The 26,286-nt window shown below is 39.8% G+C and overlaps 1 protein-coding gene across 2 annotated transcripts in view; it reads left to right on the top strand.

Annotated features, from left to right (window-relative positions):
• The first annotated feature begins 252 nt into the window (after positions 1 to 252).
• Positions 253 to 26,286, top strand: part of LOC309670797 (cytochrome b5 reductase 4-like) — a 42,417-nt gene continuing 16,383 nt past the window's right edge. Inside the window, exons 1-10 of one of the 2 annotated variants that reach the window (XM_082481899.1) lie at positions 253 to 349; positions 1,640 to 1,793; positions 4,624 to 4,724; positions 6,817 to 6,901; positions 10,583 to 10,624; positions 15,259 to 15,313; positions 16,084 to 16,141; positions 16,234 to 16,327; positions 16,865 to 16,897; positions 17,569 to 17,691. In XM_082481899.1, coding sequence (XP_082338025.1) covers positions 275 to 349; positions 1,640 to 1,793; positions 4,624 to 4,724; positions 6,817 to 6,901; positions 10,583 to 10,624; positions 15,259 to 15,313; positions 16,084 to 16,141; positions 16,234 to 16,327; positions 16,865 to 16,897; positions 17,569 to 17,691 — 820 coding nt within the window. In that variant the 5' untranslated portion in view covers positions 253 to 274. The remainder of the gene's footprint in view (positions 350 to 1,639; positions 1,794 to 4,623; positions 4,725 to 6,816; positions 6,902 to 10,582; positions 10,625 to 15,258; positions 15,314 to 16,083; positions 16,142 to 16,233; positions 16,328 to 16,864; positions 16,898 to 17,568; positions 17,692 to 26,286) is intronic. The other variant, XM_082481900.1, reaches the window with a different exon arrangement.

Raw genomic sequence — 26,286 nt, 5'->3', positions numbered from 1 at the left:
CGCCAGTGCCTCTATCAGGTACACCTCGTGTACATACCTGAAGCGGGGCCCGACATGGCAGCAGGGATGTCTAGTCCCAGGCGGTCTCCACCGATCCCCCCCCATTCCCCGTCCTCGGCGGCGCTGCCGGGCCCGTACCCGTAGGCCTCTAACGCGCCTCAGCCCCGCCCGGGCCCGGGCCCGGGCCCCGCCCGCCGCCGCCGCGCCTGCGCCCTGTGCCGCTCCGCCCGCCCGCCCGCCCGCCGGGGCGCAGGCCGCGGCCCGGGCCGGTAGGATGCTGAACGTGCCGCCACAGGCCTTCCCCGCGCCCGGCTCCCAGCAGCGGGTGGCCGCGGGCGGCCGCGCCAAGGTAGGGACAGTTCGGCCGCCGCCGCTGTCCGCGGGGGTGGGGTCGGTCGGTCGGTCGCTAGCTGGCGTTGGGGCCTTCCCCGGCACCGCGGCTCAGAGCTTTGCGGGGCTGCCGGTTACCGTCGCTCGGTGTGGGGGGGAGTGCGGCCCGGTGGGGTCAGCGGCTCCCCCGCACCGTTTCGGTCGGCTGGCCCGGGCCGGACCCTCTCGGCGGAGCCGCTGTGGTTTGCCGGTCGGTTCCCGGTTGCGGCTGGGGCCGGGTCGCCTCCGGCCGCTTCCCTGGAGAGGTCTCGTACTCCGGCAACCTCTGCGGGGACGCGGCGGCTGTGGCAGGGCCCCCGGGCGAAGGGGCTGGCTCAGCTGCGTCGCTGAAAAATGCTTGGTACTTCTCGTTTTAGAAGGTGGTGGGGATAGAGCTTCCTGCTCTGCTTCCCCGGGCTGTGTTGGGGTTCCTCCTGTGCAGAGACGGGCACTTTCTGCTTGAAATTACTGCGCACCTGTTGGGGCTTCATCTTTGGAGGGGTTTTGGGGGCACTTGGTGTCAGCAGACCTCGCTTGGGAAGCAAACTTGTACTTAGACTGAAGTAGCATCAAGTGATGTGGGTCTGTGTGCTCGTTAGTTTTCTCGTCTCTGGTTTTGCTGCAGTTTTAGTAAGTCCATGATTCTTCAACCCTGGTCCCCGCCATTGGAGTTTGGATCAAAGGGGTTCCTAGTCTGTGGTGCTGTTGAAAAGGAAGGTGCTAGATACCCTGAAGATCTTGCTCTGCCTTTCAGGGCAGGCCATGGCTAATGCATCCCTGGGTAAGCTGGAAGACTTCAATCCCAGCTTTCTTGGGGTGAGATTTCCAGTTGTTGTAGGGCTTGCAGAAAGTCTTTATGAATGCTGTGAAGGTGAACTTTCCTACCTTGTCGTGCCTGACCATGACTTTCAAATTTTTCTTCCTTGTTGCTCATAGGTTTCCAGGCCATACCTCAAATGGTGCTGATAAAGACTTTTTACCACCACAGGAGGACTTGATATATGCAGTTTGCTTTGGGAAGAGTCATCTAAATGTTTGTTGATGTATGATAATTCCCTTGTCTGGGTTACTAGATAATACGCTTCCTTAAGCACCCTTACTGCTGAGTAGGGCTTCCAAATATCAATGAAGAATACAGGTTGTGTTGTTTCTTGTTTTGTCCGAGTCCTCCTAGGGAGCTTAGAAAAATGTACAGAATGGGTCTTTCTTCCTGTAGAGTTTGATACATTTGTTATTATATTTGTGTGTTTGTATATTTGTTATTTTTCAGGTACCTTTAAAACCAGGAAGGAGTCTTATGGATTGGATTCGACTAACTAAAAGTGGGAAGGACTTGACTGGTTTAAAAGGGAGGCTAATTGAAGTGACCGAAGATGAGCTTGCTAAACACAACAAAAAGGAGGACTGCTGGATATGTATAAGAGGTTGGTTATTGTGATGCTGCTTCTATGTTTTCTGCCTAGCTTCTCTCTTCTGTGCTTAAAGAAGAAGCAACAAAACCCAAACAACAACAGAAGCCACACCCCAAAACAAACTATGTGCCTTCTATATTTTGGTCAGGTGTAATCTTGACATAATTGGACATAGCTGTGTTTAAGTTAGAGTTTTGTGTTACAAAGATTTTCTTTGCTTTCAAGCCTTTGTTAAAACAAGTGGGCATGTTTTATGCCTATTTTATATCTGCATATGAAAATAATAAAACACAAGATTGTGGTGATGCCTCAAATCATAAGGGCTTAGCAAGAATAAGTCACCGAAAATGCTGACGTGTACTTACACTCCTCAGTCTTGGAGAGTTTACTCTTGGAGAGTAAAAATAGTTACCTATTTTTAGTGATTGCTTTAAAGCATCCAGAGACACATAAATATTAAAAATGTGACTTAAACCTGTAGAATGGTCTTTAGGATATAAGTGTGCAAGCCCACATACTACTTCATAAAACTTATCAGGGCAACTGACAGTTGCTACACAGAGCAATTGTAATCTCTATCTGGCATAACAAATATCTGTGGTAACTAAGCCATTTTATTTATGTTATTATTTTTATGAAAATGTAGCTCAAAAGTTGACAGTATCATATGTTTTAAGTTAATGTGTGAAAGGTGGTTTGTAGCAATAGCCATTGCTAAAAGAGTATTTTCAGTGCTGAAAATGAAGTTCCTAGTTTTCTCACAGAAAGCAGTAAAATGTTTGCTCTCCAGTTCAATCATTTAGAGGCAAAAATGCATCGCCTTAAATTAGTTATGGAGGAGCTAATGTGACATTTCTGTAGGAAGAGTGGTTCGTTTAGTGGTAACTTTGATCTGGTAAGGGACAGTGTTGGTATTTGACATAATGTCATCTCTGAACTCCAGCAAAAGTTAAGAATTTCTCTGTGAGGGCAATTGTGTTTTTGTTGGGTGTTAAAGGGGATGAAAGTAAGGGTAAAATGTTGTTCAGTACTCACTTTTGAACAAAATAATAGGATTGTTAATACTCTGTGTGCTGCTTTTGCACATGCTAGCAAAGCTATAGTGGGAGGAGAGCTAAAGAAAGGTTATTTACTGTGGAGGTCTGTTCTTTTTTTTTTTTTTCCTCTCAAAAAGGCACATTTACTACTGCAGGCAGAATCACTCCTTAAAAACACTTCCATTTTTAGTCTCTTATTCCTCCTTGACTGCATCTCTGCTCTGAGGTTATTTTTTACAAGAAGTCCATCATGCTGCTTCTGTATCTCTCTTTAATTTTTTCCATCTCTCCCTTTCCTTTGTTCTGGGACTACTAATGAAAAAAAACTAGAATAACTGAGAATCCTGGTAGATTATCTGTAGACCTGATATGTGGACAGGTGGTAAAATAAAACCATCATGAAAAAACTAAATGAGGTCTCTGCATTGGTAGTTAGACTGTCTTTATAAGAAAGAGCAGAAATTGATGAGAGGACTGTGAAGTAAAAGAAGAACAAGAGCTTACTTTGTTCAAAAACCCAGTATGATGATCTTCAAAGAAAGCTGTCATATAGGCCACATATTTGTATATAAAGTGGGATGTCAGGGGAGTTAAAAAAAGCATGAAGGGTATATAAATTATATTCCTTTTGCTCCTGCAAGTTTGCTGGTAAATCGAGCATTTGACTAATGTTCACGAGGTCCTAGCTATGTAGGTGCTTGTATTTTATTGCATGCAGTAATCAGTGTTGCACACAAGATGGCATAGTGGATACATACATCACGTCAGTAAAATATGCAAAGATCCTTCCTCTGTTGTCTGGGAGGATTGTCCCAAGTATGTCTCTCCCAGGCCCAGTGCTGAATGTGTGCCTCTCCTTCTGAAGTAATTAATGTACACTTCTTAATGTGTTAAAAGCTTCTTATGAAAGCACTGGCACTGTTCTGCTTCTGGTAGGTTCCTGTTTTGATAATGTTATGTATCTTTAAATATTCTGCAAAGTAGGCCTGCAGTAGTTCTGTTAGCAGCAATATATCTGTAGTTAAAACTGTTTATAGCCGCATTGTCCATGCTCTAATTAGTCTGGTTGCATAGCGACAATAGGTAGACTTCATCATTTGAGATCTATGAAGAAGCATTGTTTTATCTCCCTGGGAATACTAAGAATAGCACTCATGTAGAAGGAATGTTGAGACCTTTTACTGGGGCAAATTTGGTACCAGAGTTGTAAGCCTCTAACGATCATAGGTTATGTTTAGGTTTTTGTATTGCTGAATCTGAAGAATAGAAGTTTTATTGCTGACGGTAGCAGTTTTTCCATATGGGAGGCAGTTCATTCCTGTAGGCATTTCATTCCACAGGTCATTCTATGATGGGTGGTAGGGAAACAACTGTGACAGCACTTTAGGAGTAACTTAAGTGGAAGGGAGATTGAAAACAATTCTCTGTGCTAACTGGCACAATTTTATGTCTCTGTTGAAACCAGCCTCTGGTTCTTTTAGCCCCTAGCTAGGATATGTCATGTTCAACTTCAGGGGTTTATTTTGTTGAAGTCTTAACCCAGCAGGTCTCTCCAGATGTTCACTGGGACAAGGGGTACAGCATGGTGGGATTTGTCTCTCTATGTAATAAAGTGTCTTGTGCTCTGTACGATTGTGTAACTCATGTTTCTGGTTTTGGAAAGTCACACTGTGTGTTCCAATCATGTCTACTGTTTGCCACTACAGTGTTTAACATGCATTAACCTTTCAGCTGGTTTTGGAGATAGGAGTGATTGTAGTGGTTGTAGAAATGCTGCTCATGTTTTCATATTCTGGTTTCTTCAGGGTTTGTATATAATGTCACACCATACATGGAATATCATCCGGGTGGTGAGGATGAACTGATGAAAGCAGCAGGAACTGATGGTACAGATCTCTTTGATCAGGTGAGAAGCACTGGCATGAAATGACACTTGCTCACCAAAAGGTATTTTGAAAAACACGTGTTTTCTGATTGTTTTTAGGGCATTCCAGTGGAAATGGTGATTTGAACTTTTTCAGGCCTAGAGAAAGGCAATGGGTTACCACTCAGAATGACACTTCTGTGCTGAAAGAGGCATGTAGTTTAAACTTTGTACCAAATAACAAAAATGTCACTTTATGTTATTGGAATGAAGTTTCAATTTGACCATTTTATTAAATTAATTTTTTAGCAGAAATGGCCGTAAAGCTAGCAACAACTTGATACCACCTTCTTAATAAATTACTACAATGACTAATTGCTGTTGTTTGAGAGGCATTCTCTTCTCAGAACTTTCACTTTTTGAAAAATGCTTGTAGTATTCTTTTGTCTGTTAACTTAGCTGCTGCATTACCAGCAAAGAAAGTACTAAGAAAAAATGCCAGGACTGCTATTAGCTGATTGTGAACAAATCACAAGATGACAGTCTCTTCTTTGTTTATCATTTCTTTAAATGTTTTGAAAAGACTGAGAAAATAAAGGATCTGCAGAATGGGTGTACTTTCTATAAGGAAACACTTGCAAACCTGGTGCTGTACCAGCACTGCTTGAGTTGGTATTTTTTAGAAACAGACATTCTTTGAGTCTCCTCAGCTCACAAGGTTTGTCTGAGAAACTGGGAAAGAGCAGAAAGGAAACCTCCTCTCTTTCTGAAAGGAAATCTTTTACCTCTTTATAGTTTGTGCATCACAGTATGTTATGCCTTTATTTGCAAAATGTTTTTAACAATGAATGTAAGTAAAGATGTGATGATGTTTTAGCTTTGTTAAGCTTATCTTTGGTTAGTCCTTCACAAATGAAGTGTTGGTTTTGGGCATAATTCTCTGGTTTCAAGAAATTTGGAGTTTCTGTCCTAAAAGTTCATCCAGTATCAAGTTGTGCCCTGGAATTCTGTAGCTGGATCACTGTCAAGTGTTATATGATGTACTCAGAAACAGGAGTCTTGACATCAGGAATAATTGGGGAAGCCCCTCAAGTTGTTAGTAGCTTCAGATACATACTTGCCACAATATTTTTTTTTTTTAGTTTGTTTTGTCATGGGAGTGTTCAGATCCTTAAAATACTCTGTTCACGTTTTTGTTTCTGGCTGGTGTCTTTGCTGTTCTGGAGGGATTTCTGTTGTTATCCCCTCTGCGTTAGCATTCTGTGTCTGTTGGATACTGATCTCTTCAAGAGTTTGGTAGGTTGCTTGTGTTTCTCAAGTTTCTGGAAAAATCAACTGTCATTCAGAATCCTTAATTTTTCTGTTATCTGTTTATGAGGAAACTACAACTTGTGCATGGGATTCTTTATCTCATCTCCTTAGCTTGTCCCATTTAAAGTTTTTATTTTTAAATCTCTACATTCCATTCAAATTTGTCATGCAGCACTTTGTTTCCTTTTCTCTTGTGATATTATCCTGGATGCCCTATTAGTATTGGCTTTTCTACCATCTATTTCCCCTGCAAGTTCTCCAGTTCTGGTCTGTAAAGCTAGTGCTTTTTCTTCATTTTATTTGACTTTCTAAAATAGGTAATTTCCAAACAATTCAGTGATAGTATGACAGAAACAAACAGAAATACACCAACTTGGTAGGAAGTATTTGTGCGTCTAAACCACAAATACCTTCGTCTTTGTGTCCTTCATGCCTTTTCCCTTCACTTGTATCTAAACAAGACTAATTACCCTTGTGGTAAAGACAAGGTCTTTATTCTGTTAATTGCGTAGCATCTGTCATAAAAATATTCTTCTGAAATATTCTCTGTAGCTCAAGGCTATGATGTTCAGATACTGCACAGGATAAAAAGAGTAAATTAAACTTTGTCACTTTTTCATGGTCCTATTTATTCACTTAATTACATGCTATCTGTAATAGAAGTAAAACACTGAACGACACAATAATGAGTGTCTGTTTTAAAAATAAATCTGCTAAATGAATTACATTAGCCACTGTACAAAAAATGAACTTTTCTATTTCAGTGCATAGAACACCATAATAAGAATAACAAACTTTGTGAAAACTAATTTTGTTAATATAGGTTCATCGTTGGGTCAATTATGAATCCATGCTGAAGGAATGTCTTGTTGGGAGAATGTCTGTCAAGCCTATTGCTGCTCCAAAAGGTGAGGCTTTTAAGAATGAAATGATTTCTATTATGCTTTATTCCAAAGTTATCTGGAAATGATGAGAAGGCCTAAATCATCATATTTACAAGGCGAGTCTCTATTCTTGCATAGAGATGAAGGCTGTTGCATATATTCAATCTTTTTACAGCAGATAACCTGAAGATGAAACTGTTTTATATGTGAAGACTTTTATAAGTAATGTACTGCTACATTTCTTTTTTTTTTTTTTTAGTCATCAGAAAACAGATGTGTGTGTTTTATGTGTGTATGTATTTAGAAATAAATATTTTTTTTTTTTTTTCCCCCAAGATCCCTCTTTCTTCTTCTTATCCCAGGGGACAAACTGTCATAAGCAGCTCTCTCAAAATAAAAGACAGTATTTTCAGTCTCATGCTTTCAGCACCATAGATAGATCTGGCAATTTGCATATGTATTGAGGTATTTGAATACACTTTATGGACAGTTATCCTTTCCAGAACACTTTATTGGGTCCTTTAGTTTGAATTTACTTGCAGAAAATTTTGCTGATACAACAGACTCCTCTGAGCCAGAACAGCAAGAGATGTACTATGTTGTCTTAAAATACTGGTGGTGGTTTCCAGAGACTTTAATCTCCAGTATTTGTTCTGATCTGTAGGCCACAGCAAAAATTTCTTATACCTAGGAAGCAGACACTATTACTGAATATTGCCCCTTAGCAAAACTACAGTGAAAGCGTGAAAGAATTAATGTTTGCAACTATTTTTCTCAAATTCTGTGGCATCCTTTGGTTAACATATTTGGCCATCTCATGTAGATCTTCAACTTCTGACAAGGTGCGCTGCATACTTGTCTAGTGCTTAGATCGCGTCACCTAGCAGTTACATTGAGTTTGGTCTGTACATGAAGGGGAATAGTATTTTACATTTCCATGTTGCTAGGTAGCTGATTCCAGTGTGGAGCTTCTAACGTAAATGCTGCAAAGTATGGAGAAACCTTGACAGCATAACTGCTTCATGGACTTGAGGTGTTACAGAAAAGTTACTGCTACTTTGTCAGCTGAGTTAGAAATTTAGAAGTAAACCTGACGTATGCCGATTTCATTAATCTAACTTTTCTGCAACTGAAAGGAATTCTTCTGGCAGCCAGTTAGTAAAAACCAAACGTCTTTGTCCTTGCCAGCTATGACAGTCCATTTTCTGCTCTTCACTTTTTCTGCTTTCCTCTGTAATGTGACTGTTCTATCCATTTTGCTGTAGTAAAATTTGCAGGATAAAGGTTGCCAACTGCACAAAACCAGTCCTCTTGCCTGTGCCTCTTTACATTTTTTTCAAGCCTGAAATAGCTAAATTTCATCAGTTAAAAAAAATCAAACTGATTAGACTGAATTTGCTGAAATTCTTCACTATAAAATTCTTAGTTTACTTTGATTCCTAGTAGGTTGTGTATCCTCCTCTTTTAAATCATCAAAACCGCAGTTGACGATGATTTCACTATCAGCCAGCAGTAATTCTAGTCTTGCATCCTTCCAGAAGATCATGTTCAGCAAAGTTTGCATTTGAAAACAGAAGACTAAAATACTAAGTTAAGGTGCATGTTTTTGAATATAGGATTAAATGAACGCATAAGTATAGAGGAAAGACGGGACTTCAAATAAGGAATACATTGCTTTCTTTTTGTGGCAGAGGGTGAGTGTTTGGCAGTAGTATCGGTACTTGCTGTTTGGTACAGTCTCAATACAGTGCAAATAAGACCACTGTAGGTTTGTTGGGGCGTGCTGGAAGATTTGTGGTTGTTTAGCTTAGGTTTTGTTTCCTGTGTTCTGGTGGGTTTTTGGAAGATGGTACAATTATTGACTCACAGAACTGTTTAAGGAAGCTGATGCTTGTCCTTGCATACTCTAGGGTTTTTTTAAGAAAGAAGAGTCTTTTGAAGATGCTGATGATAGTTAATGTTTTGTCAACTTGTCTTTTGGGAATGCTGCTTGATGGTGTGGTGGTGGCTAATAGGAAATTCTGAAGTGCCCCTTCTGTGGAGTTAGTGAAGCTGTGCACTGAAATGTATAGTGTTTGTACTTGCTGAGAAGGCCAGTGCAGTAACTACAGCAGTACTCAGGCATGTAAAAGATGATTGCAGTATCTCCCTCAGCAAACCTGTACAGCATTAAACGGCTTGTCTTCCCTTAAGGGTACTCAGCTGTAGACATTAGCATGGACATCAGTTTGTTGTCTGGTATCTTTTAATACTTCTAATGTTTCTCATAGACATGTTAGTATGTGTCCCTATGTTACTTCAGTGGTAACATAACTCGGGAGTTGGAATGCATGTTGTATTGCTCATTCAGTGAGATTAGGCTGAGAGCTATGGTGTCATCCAAGGAAGAGAGAGTGGGCTGTGTCTTGCAAATGCCTCAAACTGTCGTTAAAATTGCAATGGCAGTTTCAGTGCAGTGTGTTTAAATGTAATGAAATTAGAGTAGACTTTTGAAAACAAAAAAATTACCTTTAATTAGAAATGAGCTTTTGTGAATGACTTGCCTGTCCTGGCAGAAAGCTTGAAGTGGTGTATAGCAGAATACACAGACAAATATAGCCTCAATCAAAAATTTTGAGTGAAATGTGCCATGCGTCTTGTGGAGGTTTTTTTTCTTCACCCTGTAGTGGCACAACATGAAAGCCTCTGATGAAGGGAGTTCTTGGTGAGCTTTGAAGTAATTTTGCAATACTGTATGCTTGGTGCTTTGTTCCAGGAGCCTTTCCTTCACTCCTCTCACAGTGGCATTTTTCCTCTAACACTGGCAGCTGTCATGTAGAGCACTGGGAGGCATTCAGAAGAACAAGGAAGAAACATTCACATTTTGGTTTTCATAAAAAAGCAGGAAGAACATATTGGCTTCTTCCACTTCCCCAAACCTAGCTCCCGTAAAAGAGAATATAAAATGGACCTTCATATTGGGACATTGAGATGTGTAATGTAGAAAAGGCAGAAAGGGCCTCGGGTACATCCAGAGGACTGATTTCCCACAGATTTGCTATGAGCAGAAGAATACATGGTGAGAGGTGCAGAGCCTTTCCCTTGTAATTGTGCACCTTATATATGAATTGACGTTATGTAATTCACCTGCTTGGTCTTGATCTTCTCTTTCTGCTACTATTTGTTTGTTTGTTTGGAGTAGTTGCAGCATACTGTAGACTTAATGAAAAACTCAGATAATAACTTGTCATATAAAACCATTTGACTGAAGGAGCTTATAGGAAGACTTTATTTTTCCTGTGTTTCTGCCAAAGATTGGGTCAGTCATATTCAGTGTGTACTCTGGGTTGTGGTGAGGCAGGTGTCATTGAAAGTCTGACAGATTTAGTGAGCTGCTTAGCTACGAAGTTTATAATTGCACAAGATAATATGTGATGTTTGTTTTGAAGTGCCAGAGTTCTTGTGTTTCCTACCTTCTAGTGCTATGCACCTTTTGGCATTTTTAATGTAGTATTTTTTTAATTTTACATAATCTTTTGGAACGGTAGTCAGTGCTGCATTTATTTGTTACTTCTTGATATCTGAAGCGTCATCTTTAATTTAGTAATGTTTTGGAAGGTTTATTTGGAGATCCTTACTTTGGCTTATTTCTTTAGCATGATGTGTACAAGTACTGTGCTGTAACTTCTTACTGTCGTGCTCGTTGTTTTTTCTTAATGCTTGTAGAGATTTCTTCTACTCTGTCTGAAGAGAAGAAACAGCTTAATGGTAAGTATTCACCTGGAGTGAGGTGGGGAGTGAGTCTTAAACTTAATTCGAATATTATCGAATGAGCAGTGTTTATCCAGACTTCTGTCTGTCTTTGTTTGAATCTGACGTTGATGCTCTAGTGATCTGTGGAAATTACACAAGTCAAGATCCTAATTGGGTATTGAGAATTCAGTGTTTAAAAGTATTATAAGACTGCAGTAGAGCAGTATAGATAAGGGACGTATGAGATAGACAAACTTTCTGCTCAAGTTGGACAAGATAGGTCACAAATTACTGTGTGCTATGAAATCTGCCACTACAAAATTGCCAGGCTTTTTGATCCTTCTCTATATTGGAAAAGCTAGGTGGCCATGGGGCTGGAGTAGCAGAGACAAAACAAAATCTTGGGGAATGTTTAGAATTAATAAGTCTCTACTAAAGGCTGGAAGGTCATAACTGAGAAATGAGATGAAATGGAGGTGAAGTAGCTGATCACAGCATGACTGAACTGCTTGAGATGTAACTGCGAGAAAGAGGTATGGTAATTGTCAGCCCAGTCAAAGAGAAGCGCGTATAGTCTTGTGAATTTATTAGGAGGTTGATGGCAGTCCTTGTAGAGGTGGTGAAGCATTCAAGCCTTCACTGAGCCCTTTCTTGAGTCCTGGAGGTAGCTTTGATTGCCAGTGATCAAGAACATGCATTTGATTTTGATTCTTTTAGGGGAGTGTCACAGACTGATTAGCTATATTAGTATAAGAGGCTTCCTAAAAGAATGTGTCTTATGAAGTCCCATCAAATGAGGTGTGATGGGGGTGTGTTGGTGGAACAAATACGATCAACACCTATGAAGGGAAATAATACAATTTTAACTCAAGGCTGACCTATTGGTGTGAAAAGGGACACATGCAAATTGGTCATGGAAAAGTCTAGGCTGAAACTTTGGAAAAGGAGTGTAGAGCAGTCAAATTTTGGAGCGGCACGAAGAGCAGAAACCTGGATGTGTTTTAAGATGCAGCCAGAGAAGTTCTCGGAGTGGTGTCCCAGCAAGTCTAGGCACAGTGATGGGAAGATAGCTTGTTCATGCTTTCTCTGGTGAATTTGAATTCCCATTTGTTTTCTTTTTTCTCATACTGTCTTCCTTGTCCTTCCTGATTGTGTTCTGTGAATGTTGTATTTGACTTCTAAAAGGCAGTTTACCTTTTAATATGCACAAGCATTGAACTACACGGAAAGTTAAACGTTTGTCATATAAAAGTAAGCAAGACTGATTTTATTTGTTCCTGTTTTGCTCTATAGCTTTACAAGATGTTAAGCTAAACTCTGTCAGGGTCTGCTGCCTGACTTTCATTTTTTTTCTTCAGCAACGAACAAGTTGCTGGAACTTGTTAATCTTGCTTTGAAGGACTAGGGGAATTAGAAAACAAAACTCTGCTTTACTCTATCAGAATGATATCACTAGCAGCTAGTAGTCATTAAATACATGATAAATATTTTGTATTCAAATAGAAGACTAATTTTACTATCTAGTTCAATATTGTTCTCCTCTTGGCTATTTTGGTTCATGAATTCCTTAGTCTTTGTGCTTGTCTAGCTGTCCAGAGCTTTCCTATGCATCTTTCATATACAGAGTGGATCCAGGTAAAGAGAAATAAGTGATAATCTCTTTTCTGTCTTGCTTTCCCTCCTGTTCCTAGCAATAACTTTTTTTGTCCAGATTATGTGACTTCTCAGGAGACATAGGAAATGATTCTAATGGTAGTTTCCAACGAAATTTCCAAAATACTGTTGCTTGCTTGTTATATTCAGTTTACCTGCTTGGCAAGACTTTTTCCAAAATTTCCTGAGGTTAACTTCTGTGAGGTTTTTTATATTCAGTTGTTGTGTTTTGGTGCTTAGCTCTTCTAAATTTAAGTCAGAATGAGTCTAGAAATAAGCATTGCTGTCTGAAAGTGGGAAAGAGAAGCATGGCCTATGATTTTTTTCAGAAGTTGTTGGCACTAGTGAAGGCATTTTTGTCTTATCAATCTAAAATGTATAAATAATAATTGTATTTGGAGTGTGCTCAGATCAATCAACTTAAATGTATCCTTGATTTTTGTGAACATCAATTGTATGTAATGTTAGGGCAATTAAATGTGAAATTTTCGGAATATATTGCTAGTGATAACAGTCAGTGTGGGTGTAATCTAATGTGCTCTTCAGTGTCTATTCATACTTGAGTTTCAAACAAAAGATGTCAAAATTTCAAAACGCTGTCATTACCAAAGCGTGCCTGAAAACTTCATATTTGTTTGAGAGCAAATATGTATCAAAGTCATACTTTAAAAATATTCTTTTCAGCTATGCACTTTTGAGCTAAACTGAATTTCTCTTTCACCAAAACTATTATGAAGATTTTTCTAATCTTAATAGTAACAAAAAAAATTACTTGGGCAGTTCCACCATCTGAAAACAAGCTGGTGTGTAAGTATATGCACATCAGACCTTGAAAAAGCTTATGGTGTGGAAAAGGATGGTGAGAGGAGAGTTTGAGCTAGAGTTTCCAGTACAGAAAACTAAATCATGAGGTGCAACCAGCTGGAACTCTTTAGTGTAAGTAATGTAAGTGTTCCTATTTTTCCTAGTAATATTGGAGTTTACAAATATGGGTCAAGCTTGTTCTGGGCCTTCTAAGAGCAAAGAAAACAATAGGTACAGAAAGCTTTCAGAGCATCCTAAAGTCGTTTAAATTGGAAGGAACGTCTGGAACTTGTTTGGTCCAGTCTCCTACTTAAAGCAGGGTGAATGTTGATAGTAGATTAGATTGCTCATAAGCAATCCCACCCGCATGGGAATTGAAGACGTGCATGTGGTATTTTGGTTACCCCCCCACCCCCCAAATTTTCGCTGCTGCTTGCCTATTGCCTGTTGTCCTTCTCTGAGAAGAGTCTGGCTATCTTCTCTATATTTCCTTCTCTCCCACACCATCCCATGGGATTCTGCAAAGCAGTTCCCAGAATAAGCTGAAGTTTGTTCTTGTGAGATGCAGAGTTGTAATTCTGCTGTTCATCCTGGTCACCTTAAACTCCGTCATTTCATGCCTGCCAAAAGCCTTTGGTTTCACCACCAGCTTTTCTTTACCTCTGAGCACTGTGACCAGTAGAGCACTTTCCTTAACTGGTTCATTGATCGCCTGAACCATTGTCTTTTTATGGCAGTGTGACTTCTTGTTTTCCCATAGTATCTTACAGTATTTCAGAATAATTCATAAATAACTTGGTTTGCCAGAATATCCTTTTTTTTATTGTGGCTGATCATGTATTTCTGTTGACCTGCAAAAGCAGACAGGAGTGTATATGACCATGAATTCCTCTTATCCATAGAGGCCAACCAAAGCATATGATCTATGTCCTCAAGAAAGGCTTAGACTTTGAAAAGGCTTTTATCATTAGGTGATTGGTTTTCTTTTGCAATGATCTGACTGCTGTGCCATTTGTCTTCCTTGGCAGCTGCAGATGGTGTGTACTTAGGGGTAATTAAGGATCAAAGAATAAGTAATTCCAGCGACTTTTAATTGTTTTGGGTTAATTCCTCCATCTGGATGATCAAATCATTTTGACAGATTGGATTAGACCAGAGGGGCTCTCTTTGTTTCTGTCTACTTCCCACATGGTGGAGCCACTCAATTACGGTGTTTAAGCTTGTAGTCAAACTACAAAATTTACTGGCATTTAGAAGGTAATCATCTAGGTAATTGAGAATGTATGCGGTAATTGTTTTATGCATAGCCATTTCAGGTTTACAAGGTTTGCCTTTGAATGGGCTTGAAACCAGCACTTACCAACTGTTATCTTAGACCTCTGCCTAACCGTTGTCCAGAAAAACTCCTGCTGTTCATGTGGTGTTATAAATCATACTGTATTTCAGTCTGTGCAGCTTCCTTCGTCATGATTCTGTATAACTTCTTTGTGTTAAAGTTGATGAAGGATGGCAGTTGCTTTTATCTGTCATCTCTGCTCAAGTTTTTGCCAAATATGTTCAGTTTCTATTAGGCCAGAGATTAGTCCAGTTGACGTTTTTGAAGACTGACTAAGGGTTGCCTCTTAGCAAAAGCTTTTTTGGACTGTTTCGTGTTGTTTAATAATTAAAGTGAGTAGCTGAATTCTGTGAAAATTCCTGACAAAGTGCAGAGGGATTAAGGTTGATGTCTTTGCTTAACTGACTGACGTGAAATTTTACTTGTGCATTAGATTAGACCAGACATCCCAAATTGAATTTGGTTATCTGAATTGTATAAACAAATAGTTCTGTTAACGGAGATTCATTCAGATAATATTTTTTCCATGCTTCACTATCACCAAGTGTGAAAGCACAAGCTAGTAACAGATGAAACTGAGACCAAGCTACATGTACCAGAAGGGCTGCATGCACAGGTTCTGCGGTATATGGAACTCTTAATTTCTGAAGTAGAACTTCATGTTCCAGGAGCCTGCTCAAGAATGAAAAATGGATACTTCTGGCTGCCTGTGGAAATAAAGCCACTAAAAATTGTGGAGGGGTATTTAGAACATTCATTTAAAAAAAAAAAAAAAAAAAAAAAAAAAACCTCTGATTATGATTTCTATTAAGTGAGCATCACAACAAATTTTTTAATGACTCTCTGCTCTTTGTAGGCATACTTCCTGAGAAGAAAGTAGTGGGTGCTTCTGTTAAAGATTTAACTCCAAGGTAAACCTTTGTCTTTCATTGTCTGTTGAACATTCTATTTAATAATTCTGTGCGGTTCTTAGTAAATGCAGACAACTTCTTCCATGGTTAGTTTTTCACATTTCAGCTAAATCGATTATATCATTATATCCTTTTATAACCAGGAAAGTTGAGGTTTAGGTTTAAACAACTTGCCAAAGGTATACACAGATGATGATGCAAGGTTCTTGGCTTGCTCTGTTGGTTTCTACCGCTTACACTGCCTTGCATTGTATGTAAATGTATGGCTTATATTTGCAGGCTCCTCAGCCTTGCTTCTTGAGAAAACTCCTGGAAAATTATTTCAACTGGACCAATTACTTTTTTGACTTTAGTTAATTTGTCCATAAACGTATGAGTTTATGTGCTTTGTGGTATGTGTGTGGAATCTATAACTCTCGGAAGCCAACTTGACTATTTAATAGTTTTGTCTGGAGTCAAGATTTTAATCCTCTTGTTGGGGAGGTTCATATACTGCAAAGAGGATGCACATGCTTTTTAAGTAAAACCAGTGCCATATAATTTTACTACAATGTGCTTACAATCAGGATGCATAACTAGACTGTTGTTATTTTAATAGTCTTTTCAAAATTATTGGCTACGGACTTATGTCTTCAAAAAAAATAGTAAATAATGTATTTGGCTTGTAAATTAATGAAAGAACCTCTGCTTGAAAACTGCTAGTTAAATATCTTTTGGTATGCCCAAAGAAAGTATATGTTTTTTTCTTTACTGTATTTTTTGTTTTACAGTTATGACTGGTTTCAAACGGATAGTTTGATTACCATTGTCATATATACTAAGCAGAAGGTAAGTGTATTTTATGAAAGGGAGAATTACAAGTTCCAGTTGTGATCCAGCTTGAACTTTATTAAAATGTTTTTTTTCCTTGCCTATGAAAGGATATGAATGCAGAGTTGGTGATAGTTGACTGTCAAGACAAACGATTAAGGGGAGAGATCATCGTGGGTGACCACTCATATCTTGTAGAAGTTGGTAGGTACTGTGATTTTGCAATTGAAAGTACTGAATTTTCATTCTACTTTATTAAAACCCTCTCATCAGACCATATGTATTTTACATACACCAATTAATATTTTATTCCTCTTTCATTAGAGATGATTAAAGTAACTTGATATAAAGGAATTACATTGTTTATCAACTCAGATCTTCATTTGTTTAGTATGTACTTAATTTTTTACATGTGGAATAAAGTGTAGTAAGAAATTGATGTAAAAGTTTTGTAAAATTTTTCTTCAAGTGTGTTTTCAAGGGTTATTAAAATGCCCTTATTGAAAAAGGGCAAGTGGAATGATTTAGATGAGTCATTGTTAAAAGTAATGGGAAAATTATGACTTTCTTAATGTTATGTATTAAGCCTGCAGAAGTCACAAGTGAAATTTCAGGGCCAGATAAAGACGCATAGGGTTCTAGGCTCATTAGTTCAATTAGTATTCCTAGCCTTAAACTGTACGACGAATAGAATGTTATTTTGTTTTTGCTTAAAGTGGAGATTGTTTCTCTTTATTTCAGACTTGGATCACACAGTTCAAGAAGATATGGCTGGTAAGTTCTGAGTCTTGCAGAGCTTCTGCATCTCTTCTAATATCAGAATGTGGAACCTCAGTTTATTTCTCTGACTTGTCAGATACTTTACAGTTTTGCTTACAACCAGGTTCTGACACTATCAATTAAATCAAACCTTAACATTGAATAAATTGTGGCATTTGGGCCTGTGAAAGTAATAAGTTGATGGTGCTCTTATCCCTGTGAGTACGACTAAATGTTAAAATAATTAGAAGTTAGTTCAGTTGTGTATTTGTAAACTGTTCTTTGCTTAGACTGGGTTTTTCTTGGATTTAATTATTCATTCAAATGGTCTTGAAAAGAAAGGAAGTAGTAAATAGTGGTAGTTACCAATTTCCAGTAAATGAGGACTCTGAATTCATGAGCATTCTTTTTAACCAGATGGGCTGTGAAGCATTTCGCAATGTATTTAGTAAATAAATGCATTAATTATGCATATTAAGTTAGTGCTTGTTGTTCTAAATGCACTGTAAAACATTATAAAGTTGTAGCTGGAAGTACATTTAATTTGGTATTTTAATTTAACGGATTAATTCCGTGTGTCTTGAGAAATTACTTGTTCTTCTAAAATTTCATCATAATGGAGGAGTAAATTTTTTTTTGTACAAAATGTAACTAAAAGTAACAGTATAAAACTTTTTGTCTTTTAGTACATATTGCTGAAAAAGTTGGGAAAGTAGAGATTATCTTAAAGAAAAAGGATAATGTTCATTGGAAAATGCTGGGACAGCCCTTGGAGAGTCATAATACGTTTATCAAACGCACAGACAGAGGTAAGCAGTTTCATGGCCATGTTACCAGGTGTTTTAAAACTTTTTGGCACCTGTTAGTCACATTTGTTTCTCCCAGGATTTTCTTTTTCTGTATTCGTACCTTCATTTCTTTCAGGAATGTTGTTGAAAGCTGCTCAGGAATTCTCCTTGAAAGGGTTTAGCTTAGAGGTGGTTTTTTGCTTGCCTTTGGTTTGTTGGCTTTTGTCCCACAGTGGAATCGGAGACCGTTCAGGCTTGTGGAAAGAGTGGAGGAACCTAATGGGGAGGGTGAAGACTGCTTGAGCATTGTTCCATCTCACAGCTACCTGTGTACTTCATATCCTTTCAGTCTGTGTGAAAATGTCAGTAGACCCTGAGGAGATTGTTAGCAAGGTCTTGCAGCCTGTCTCAGTGATGATGGGGGATGGTGAATTGTGTGACAGCAAAGACATGAGGGGTAGTGATAATTGGATAACTACAGTAGTGTTGGAGCATGATCAGGTGCAAATTAGGGCTTGTCCCCCCAAGAAAGTGGCAGGACAATTAGCCCAGCTGAAGTGCATCTACACTAATGCACGCAGCCTGGGGAATAAACAGGAGGCAGTGGAGGCCATTGTACAGCAAGGAAACTATGATATAGTTGCCATCACAGAAACGTGGTGGGAGGACACACACAAATGGAGTGCTGTAATCGATGGCTACTGACTTTTCAGAAGGGATAGGCAAGAAAGGAGAGGTGGTGGGGTGGCCCTCTATGTTAGGGGCAGTTTTGAATGTCTGGAACTTAACAGTGTGAATGACAGTGTTGAGCGTGTATGGATAAGAATCAAGGAGAAGGCCAACAAGGCAGACATCGTGATGGGAGTTTGTTACAGACCCCCTAATCAGGATGTAGAAACCGATGAATTATTCTACAAGCAGCTGGCAGAGGTCTCATGATCATCTGCCCTTGTTCTTGTGGGGGGCTTCAACTTCCCAGACGTCTACTGGAAATACTACGCAGCAGAGAGGGAACAGTCATGGAGGTTCCTGGAGTGTGTGGAAGACAACTTCCTAACACAGCTGGTGAAGGAACCAACTAGGGGAAGTGCCCTACTGGACCTACTGTTTGTTAACAGAGAAGGTCTTGTGGGGGATGTAAAGGTTGGAGGTTGTCTTGGGCAGAGTGATCATGAAATGATAGAATTTTCAATTCTTGGTGAATCAAGGCGGGGAGCCAGCAGAACTGCCACCTTGGATTTCCGTAGGGCAGACTTTAGCCTGTTTAGGAGCATGGTCGAGAGTGTCCCTTGGGAGGCAGTTTTGAAGAGCAAAGGTGCCCAGGAAGGCTGGGAATACTTCACGCAGGTGCTCTTAGAAGCACAGGAGAAGGCCATCCCTGTGTCTCGAAAAACAAGCAGATGGGGAAGAAGACCAGCTTGGCTAAATAGAGAGCTTTGGCTGGACCTCAGGAAAAAAAGGAAAGCTTACATTCTTTGGGAAAGGGGGTTGGCAACTTATGAGGACTATCAAGATATAACAAAGCTATGTAGGGGGAAAATGAGAAGGGCCAAAGCTCAATCAGAACTCAGCTTGGCCACAGCAGTTAAAGACAATAAGAAGAGATTCTTTCAGTATATCAATAGAAAAAGGAAGACTAGGGAAAATGTAGGCCCACTGATGAATGAGACGGGTGCCCTAGTGGTGGAAGACACAGGGAAGGCAGAGTTACTGAATGCCTTCTTTTCTTTGGTCTTCACTGCTAAAGCTGTCCCTCACAAATCCCATACGCTGGAGGCAAGGGGGAAGGTCTGGAGAGAGGAAGATTTTCCCTCAGTTGGGCAGGACCGGGTCAGAGACCACTTGGCCAAGCTGGATGTTCATAAATCCATGGGCCCTGATGGCATGCACCCGCGAGTGCTGAGGGTGCTGGCAGATGTTATTGCTAGACCACTCTCCATCATCTTTGAAAGGTCATGGAGAACAGGACAGGTGCCTGAGGACTGGAGAAAGGCTGACATCACTCCGATCTTCAAAAAAGGCAAGAAGGAGGACCCAGGGAACTACAGACCAGTTAGTCTCACCTCTGTCCCTGGTAAGGTAATGGAGTGACTCGTTCTGGATGTCATCTCCAAACACATTGAGGAACAGGAAGTGATTGGAAGTGGTCAACATGGATTTGCCAAGGGTAAATCATGCTTGACCAATCTGATAGCTTTCTATGATGTTATAACTGGTTGGCTGGATGAGGGGAGAGTTGTGGATGTCATCTACCTTGACTTTAGCAAGGCTTTTGACACTGTCTCCCGTAACGTCCTCATTAGGAAGCTGAGGAAGTATGGGCTAGATGAGGCGACAGCGAGGTGGATTGAGAGTTGGCTGCGGGACAGAACTCAGAGGGTTGTGATCAGCGGCACAGAGTCTAGTTGGAAGCCTGTAACCAGTGGTGTCCCCCAGGGGTCAATACTCGGTCCAATTTTGTTTAATATATTCATTAATGACCTGGATGAGGGGACAGAGTGTATCCTCAGCAAGTTCACTGATGATACCAAACTGAGAGGGGTGGCTGACACCCCAGAGGGCTGTGCTGCCATTCAGCGTGACCAGGACAGGCTGGAGAGCTGGGCAGAGAAGAACCTAGTGAGGTTCAACAAAAGCAAGTGCAAGGTCCTGCACCTGGGGAGGAAGAATGCTAGGCACCAGTACAGGTTAGGGGCGGACCTGCTGGGAAGTAGCTCTGGGGAGAAGGATCTGGGGGTCCTAGTAGACAGTAAATTATCCATAAGCAAGCAATGTGCCCTTGTTGCCAAAAAGGCCAATGGAATCCTGGGCTGCACAGGGAAGAGTGTGGCCAGTAGGTCGAAGGAGGTCATTCTCCCCCTCTACTCTGCACTGGTGAGGCCACAACTGGAATACTGTGTCCAGTTTTGGCTCCCCAGTTCAAGAGGGACAGGGAACTGCTGGAGAGAGTCCAATGTAGGGCAACTAAGATGATTAAGGGCTTGGAGTATCTCCCTTATGAGGAAAGGCTGAAGGAGCTGGGACTCTTTAGCCTGGAGAAGAGAAGGCTGAGGGGAGACCTTATTATGGCGTACAAGTATCTAAAGGGTGGGTTGAAGGAGGATGGTCCCAGTGACAGGACGAGGGGCAATGGGCACAAGTTAGAACATAGGAAGTTCTGTTCAAATACACGGAAACACTTCTTTATGGTTCAGGTGTCATAACACTGGAACAGGCTGCCGAGGGAGGTTGTGGAGTCCCCTTCTCTGGAGATTTTCAAGACCCGTCTGGATGCAGTCCTGAGTAGTGTGCTCTAGGCAATCCTGCTTTGGCAGGGGAGTTGGACTAGATGATCTCTAGAGGTCCCTTCCAACTCTGAAACTCTGTGATTCTGTGAGATAGTGCATAGACATGTGTCAGTCATTATAGGCATAACTGTACTGAAGGAACAAAAACCTCCACTTCCAACTGTTACTATAGATGTAGTAACATCTTTCAACACTGTGATGTTGTTCCAGCGCACTGCATCTTTGTAACTTGAGCTATGATTAAATAAGGGACTTCAAGCCTGGTGTAGGTATCAAAGCCAGCTCTGAATAAGCTGATGTGTCTGCAAGAAGCTGCAGATGTTATATATCATAGAATGGTTTAGGTTGGAAAGGACCTTGAAGATCATTGAGTTCCAATCCCCCTGCCATAGACAGGGACACCTCCCACTAGACCAGGTTGCCCAAGGCCACGTCCAGCCTGGCCTTAAACACCTCCAGGGATGGGGCCTCAACAACCTCTCTGGGCAACCTGTTCTAGTGTCTTATCACCCTCAAAGTGAAAAACTTCTTCCTATTGTTTAGTCTGAATCTGCCCTCTTCCAGTTTGAAGCCATTCCCCCTCGTCCTATCACTACATGGCCGAGTAAAAAGTCCTTCCCCAGCTCTCCTGTAGGCCCCCTTTAGGTACTGGAAGGCCACAATAAGATCTCCCCGGAGCCTTCTCTTCTCCAGGCTGAACAGCCCCAACTCTTTCAGCCTCTCCTCATAGGAGAGGTGCTCCAGTCCTCAAATCATCCTCGTGGCTCTCCTCTGGACATGCTCCAGCAGGTCCATGTCCTTCTTATGTTGGGGACGCCAGAGCTGGATGCAGTACTCATATCATTGAGTTCATTTTGTTGTGGTAACAGAATAGTATGAACTTGATGCAGCACCAGAGCATATTGCCCTGATCAGTGTGGTGTTTTCGGGATTTTTTTGTTGTTTTTTTTAATTAAATTAAAAATTTCTGCACAATTACACTATCTAAGCAGGCTCCTGACGTTATTGCAGCTGTCTGGTTTCTGAATAGCCCTCTGTCTAATAATGCTCAAAAGTTGACTGTTTAATATTAGTCTGCCTTATTATGTGTGAAAGCAAAGCTGTACATTTTTAAGGGCTAATTAAATGTTGATCACCATGTTGTACACCTCTTACTGGCTCTCAGTTATGCTACTAAGGCCTCTTAAAGTTGAGAGATTGCTGTGGTACAAAAAGAAAGAACGACTGCGTAAAAGCACATCTCTTGTGGTACCTTTAGCTTATGTAGAATGTAATTTTCCTTATGAGAGTTTCAGAAATTGTTGAGTCATGCACTTTAATATTAGATTTTTCAATATAATCATCTGTTTAAGGGGATACAGCCTGGACTAATATGTTCCCCACTGACCGTTGCTCATTTTCTCCCTCCTTATCGCTTTTCCTGATTGTGGAAAACAAAATGAGAAAATAACCGGAAAGAACAAGAGGAGTAGAATATAGTGGCTTTATAAATCGTTTGCAAATGAGGAACGTGAGGATGATTGGATACAATTGACAAAAATCCAAGCTGAGCCTTAGTAACCAATGCTTCCTAGATGATTATTCTCCAGTTTTATCTAAGAAGTCAGTCTCCAACATAACATTTGTCCTGTTATGCAGAAAAGTGTTATAGGTATTGGATAACTTTGTTATGTATCCCTGACTGACTGACTTCAGATCAGTTTAAATTGCATCTCCGGGAAACTTAAGCTAAAGGGCTTGCTGAGCCTGAGTTTCTTCAGTTCCCTGATTACAAAGATGACGAATCTAGCAAAGATATTGATATCTATGGCTTCTTAATCCCTACTCCAGAAACTCTTGTTCTGCCTTTTTTTTTTTTTTTTTTTTTTAATTTTAAACCCCCCAGATTTAAACTTGAACAGGCCGAAAGGTTTATAGAGCAATAATGTTCAGGCCTAGATGTCTTTCGTTTATTCCAACCCTGTGCTTTCAGGTCAGGCATAAAATCTATGTATTGGAGGCTTCTTTTCAGTCATAGAATCACAGAATGGTTTAGGTTGGAATGGACCTTAAAGATCATCTAGTTCCAACTCTCCTGCTATGGGCAGGGACACCTTCCACTAGACCACGTTGCTCAAAGCCCCATCCAGCCTGGCCTTGACTCAGTTTGGTCTTAAGTAGCCACTCTTCTTAGAATTATGCTCACTTACTCTAAATTGCAGTTTTCAATTTTGCTTCCACTTCTGTGGGAGCAAAATAATGTTATGGGTAAAGAAACTCATACCTTGTACAGTGTAAGCATAGAAATAGTAAATAACAACTGTAGATAATTTCCTTGTCTTTACTGGGTGTGCAGTTGGTTTTGTATGCAAAACTACTTTTTCTGAAGCAAAATAACTTTATTCTGGAAATAAAATAATCAAGACTTCCAGCCTAGTAAGTAATTCTGACCTCATAAATGAATGAATGCATTTCATATGTGAAGTTAAATAGATCTTTGAAGAGAACATTAGATAGTTCTTTGATAAACTGCAGAAATGCTTAGTATGGGGTGTGTTGGAGATATAGAGGTTCTCCTTAATACTACTTACACTAGTTTATTTTGAATGCTGGGATAGTAGCATTATCAAGGTTGTATGCACGTGGTTTGCCTGTTTATCTGTGCCCGCACTAGGAGCACTTTTAACACAGGCAGAACATAATGTCAGCTACCAGTAAAGTACAAGTAAATCCTGCAGTAAGATAGCATAAATTCGTATGCTGCTGACCAGAATCTGATTCACTATAGACACAGGTAGTTAGCCACTTACACTATGCCAGTGTGTAGCTGTGGTAAGAGAAAAATCAATAAGGACTGCAAACAGGGTGGAGGGAAGGACATGCTTGCTTTGTAAATAGCTGTACTTACATGATATATTGGTTGCTATTAAAAAGAAACCCAGCAATGTGTGTGCTGTAAAGGAAGTAACTTACCCCTATTTCATTGAGAAGTCAAGTTCCTCAAATTTTATCATGGTTGAAAAGAGCAGGTGGAACAGCTGGCAGAAAGTGTATTGTGATTTGAGTGTGAGCAGCAGAAGCAGTAACTGTGTTGAAATAGTTCCTTGTGAAAGTTGCCTTGCTTCCAAGCCCTAAACTGGCTAGTTAAAGCTATTTCATAGCTTTATATCTTGTATTTCTATGTGGCACTGTATATAGGGTAGCACAGATGCATTGCCTTAAATATTCTGATTTTTTTCCACTTGTATTTATGTATCTTCCACTGCTTACTCTCAGTGTTACTTTTTATTTCCCATGAGTATGTGAGTCTTGTTTGAAGCCAGTGTAAATGATAATTTCCACTTCTTGAAAGGACCTGAAAATCTGGGAACAGGTTGGAAAGTAGTTATGTTATCATGTTATACCTGTTTTTTATTTATTTCATTCAGTTTGTGTGTATTTGTAGTTCTTTTGGTAACCTACCGACGCTTTCTAATAAAAGTAATCATTTTATACAGAATGTTTCCACACTTCCAGTTTGGTGGCAAGGTTATTCTGAGGCCGTGAGCAGCAAGTGCTTATGGGAGCACTGATGTTTAAATTCTTGGGGTTTTCTTGTCTTTGCATTTTTCTGTAGTATTGTCTTCTGTATTGATCATTTCAAACATATCCATTGTATTTAAAGCACAGAAAGAAGAGCTGAAAATCAGACAGGATTGACACTTGAAAGTTTTACTTGGTTTTATATTGTTATTACTTGTTCATGTGACAGCATTCATGAATGATAGTTTGTAAGGGGTAGGGGGTGACCACCACCACCCTAGTCCTCCACTCCCGAGTTCCCATACTTTTTTGTTATTTAATTTTTATTTTTACAACAGCCAATTCAAAGATCTACAAAAAGTGATGAAGCTCTTCTTCAGAGACAGTGACATAATGCAGAGATGATACTGGAAGCCTGTGATAACATTGTGCTATGAAGAGACGATTACCATAAGCCCCTACTTTTTTCCCCTTAAGCTGGGAAAATCATATTCCCAGATAAATTGCATACGAACTCTCAAATTCCTGCAGTGTTTAGACTAACTGGCCAGTCTATCTGTTAGTTAATTGGGAGGAAGGAACAAAATTGTGGAATTTCTTCAAAGCTAAGGGGTTTTTTAACAATTTTTAATGTAATTTGAGGGAATGACACTGTATCTTAGGATGTATCAGTAGATTCAGAAGAATATTCTGCTTCTGCTCCTTAAGAAGGATTAAGTGTTTAATTTTCTGGTGGAATAATTGTGCCCAACAGTATTGCATAGAAAGCACAATTCAATATAATTAGTTTGTCAGTGTAGGGAAGTAGGTGACATTACTCTTAGCTAGCTATTATGAAACTGGTTATTGGGAAGCATAAACAAAACCTAATGGCTGTAGTGCCAGCATCCTGTGAAATTTAAATGCAGTATTAAAAAAAGCAAGGTAGAACTTTCTAATTTGAAAAAAAAAATAAAATAAAAAAAAGCCACACAGCGCAGTGCTAGAGTGCAGTTTTTCTTGTAGGTATTAAGACACGATGTGCCTTTTCTGGGAAATGGAAGCCCACTCATGAGGGAATGGGTTGTGATCACCACTGCGTATCATGCTTCTTTATCAAGGTGGAATTGAAGCCAAGTCTTGGAGGTGACAGGCAAGCACTGTAATCCTGTTACATAGATCTGCAGTTTATCAAAGATTGTTTAAAAAGACACCAACTGGAAAAATGTTTAAAAATTTTTAAATAATTCCACAGCAAAAAATAAAAGAACATGAATTTCAGCTATCTTTCTTCATCTTAGTTGGTAAAAACAGATCTTTTGACTTAGATTTTTCTGTATTAGTGTGCTAGTTGTTTCTATGGAAAAACAGAATTCTGCCAAATTTAAAAAAAAAACACACACAAAACCAAGACCTTTACCACTGACTACTTAAATAAAACTTCATTGTTGAGTACAAATCTGCTCATCATGTCCCTGCAAAAGACTTATTGCTCTGAATGAGATAAGAAAACATTGCATGTATTTCTGTGTATCTAAGGCTTTTGGGGTGAGGGTTTTTTGTCTTGTGGATAGTTGTTCAACTGTAGTTATGGTCAACAGAAAGTGAAACTTTGAATTAATCACAATTTTTTTTACGTATTTTCTGTTTTCTTAGCAGCTTTAGCCAGTAGAATAAGCAACTATTGTTGGGGCTGTATGTGATAATAGCAAATATCTTTGTCCTGAAATTTGTTTCTACACAGTAAAAATTAAATTTAAGGGAAAAACTAATCACTTAATGTGCCAGTTTGGAAAACGTTTTAGGATGACTGTGTATATAAAAGCAGTAGCCATATGCAAGTAAAAAA

The sequence above is a fragment of the Vanellus vanellus genome (assembly GCF_965231255.1).
Source record: "Vanellus vanellus genome assembly, chromosome: 3".
NCBI lineage: Eukaryota > Metazoa > Chordata > Aves > Charadriiformes > Charadriidae > Vanellus > Vanellus vanellus.
This window is presented reverse-complemented; position numbering and strand designations above follow the sequence as displayed.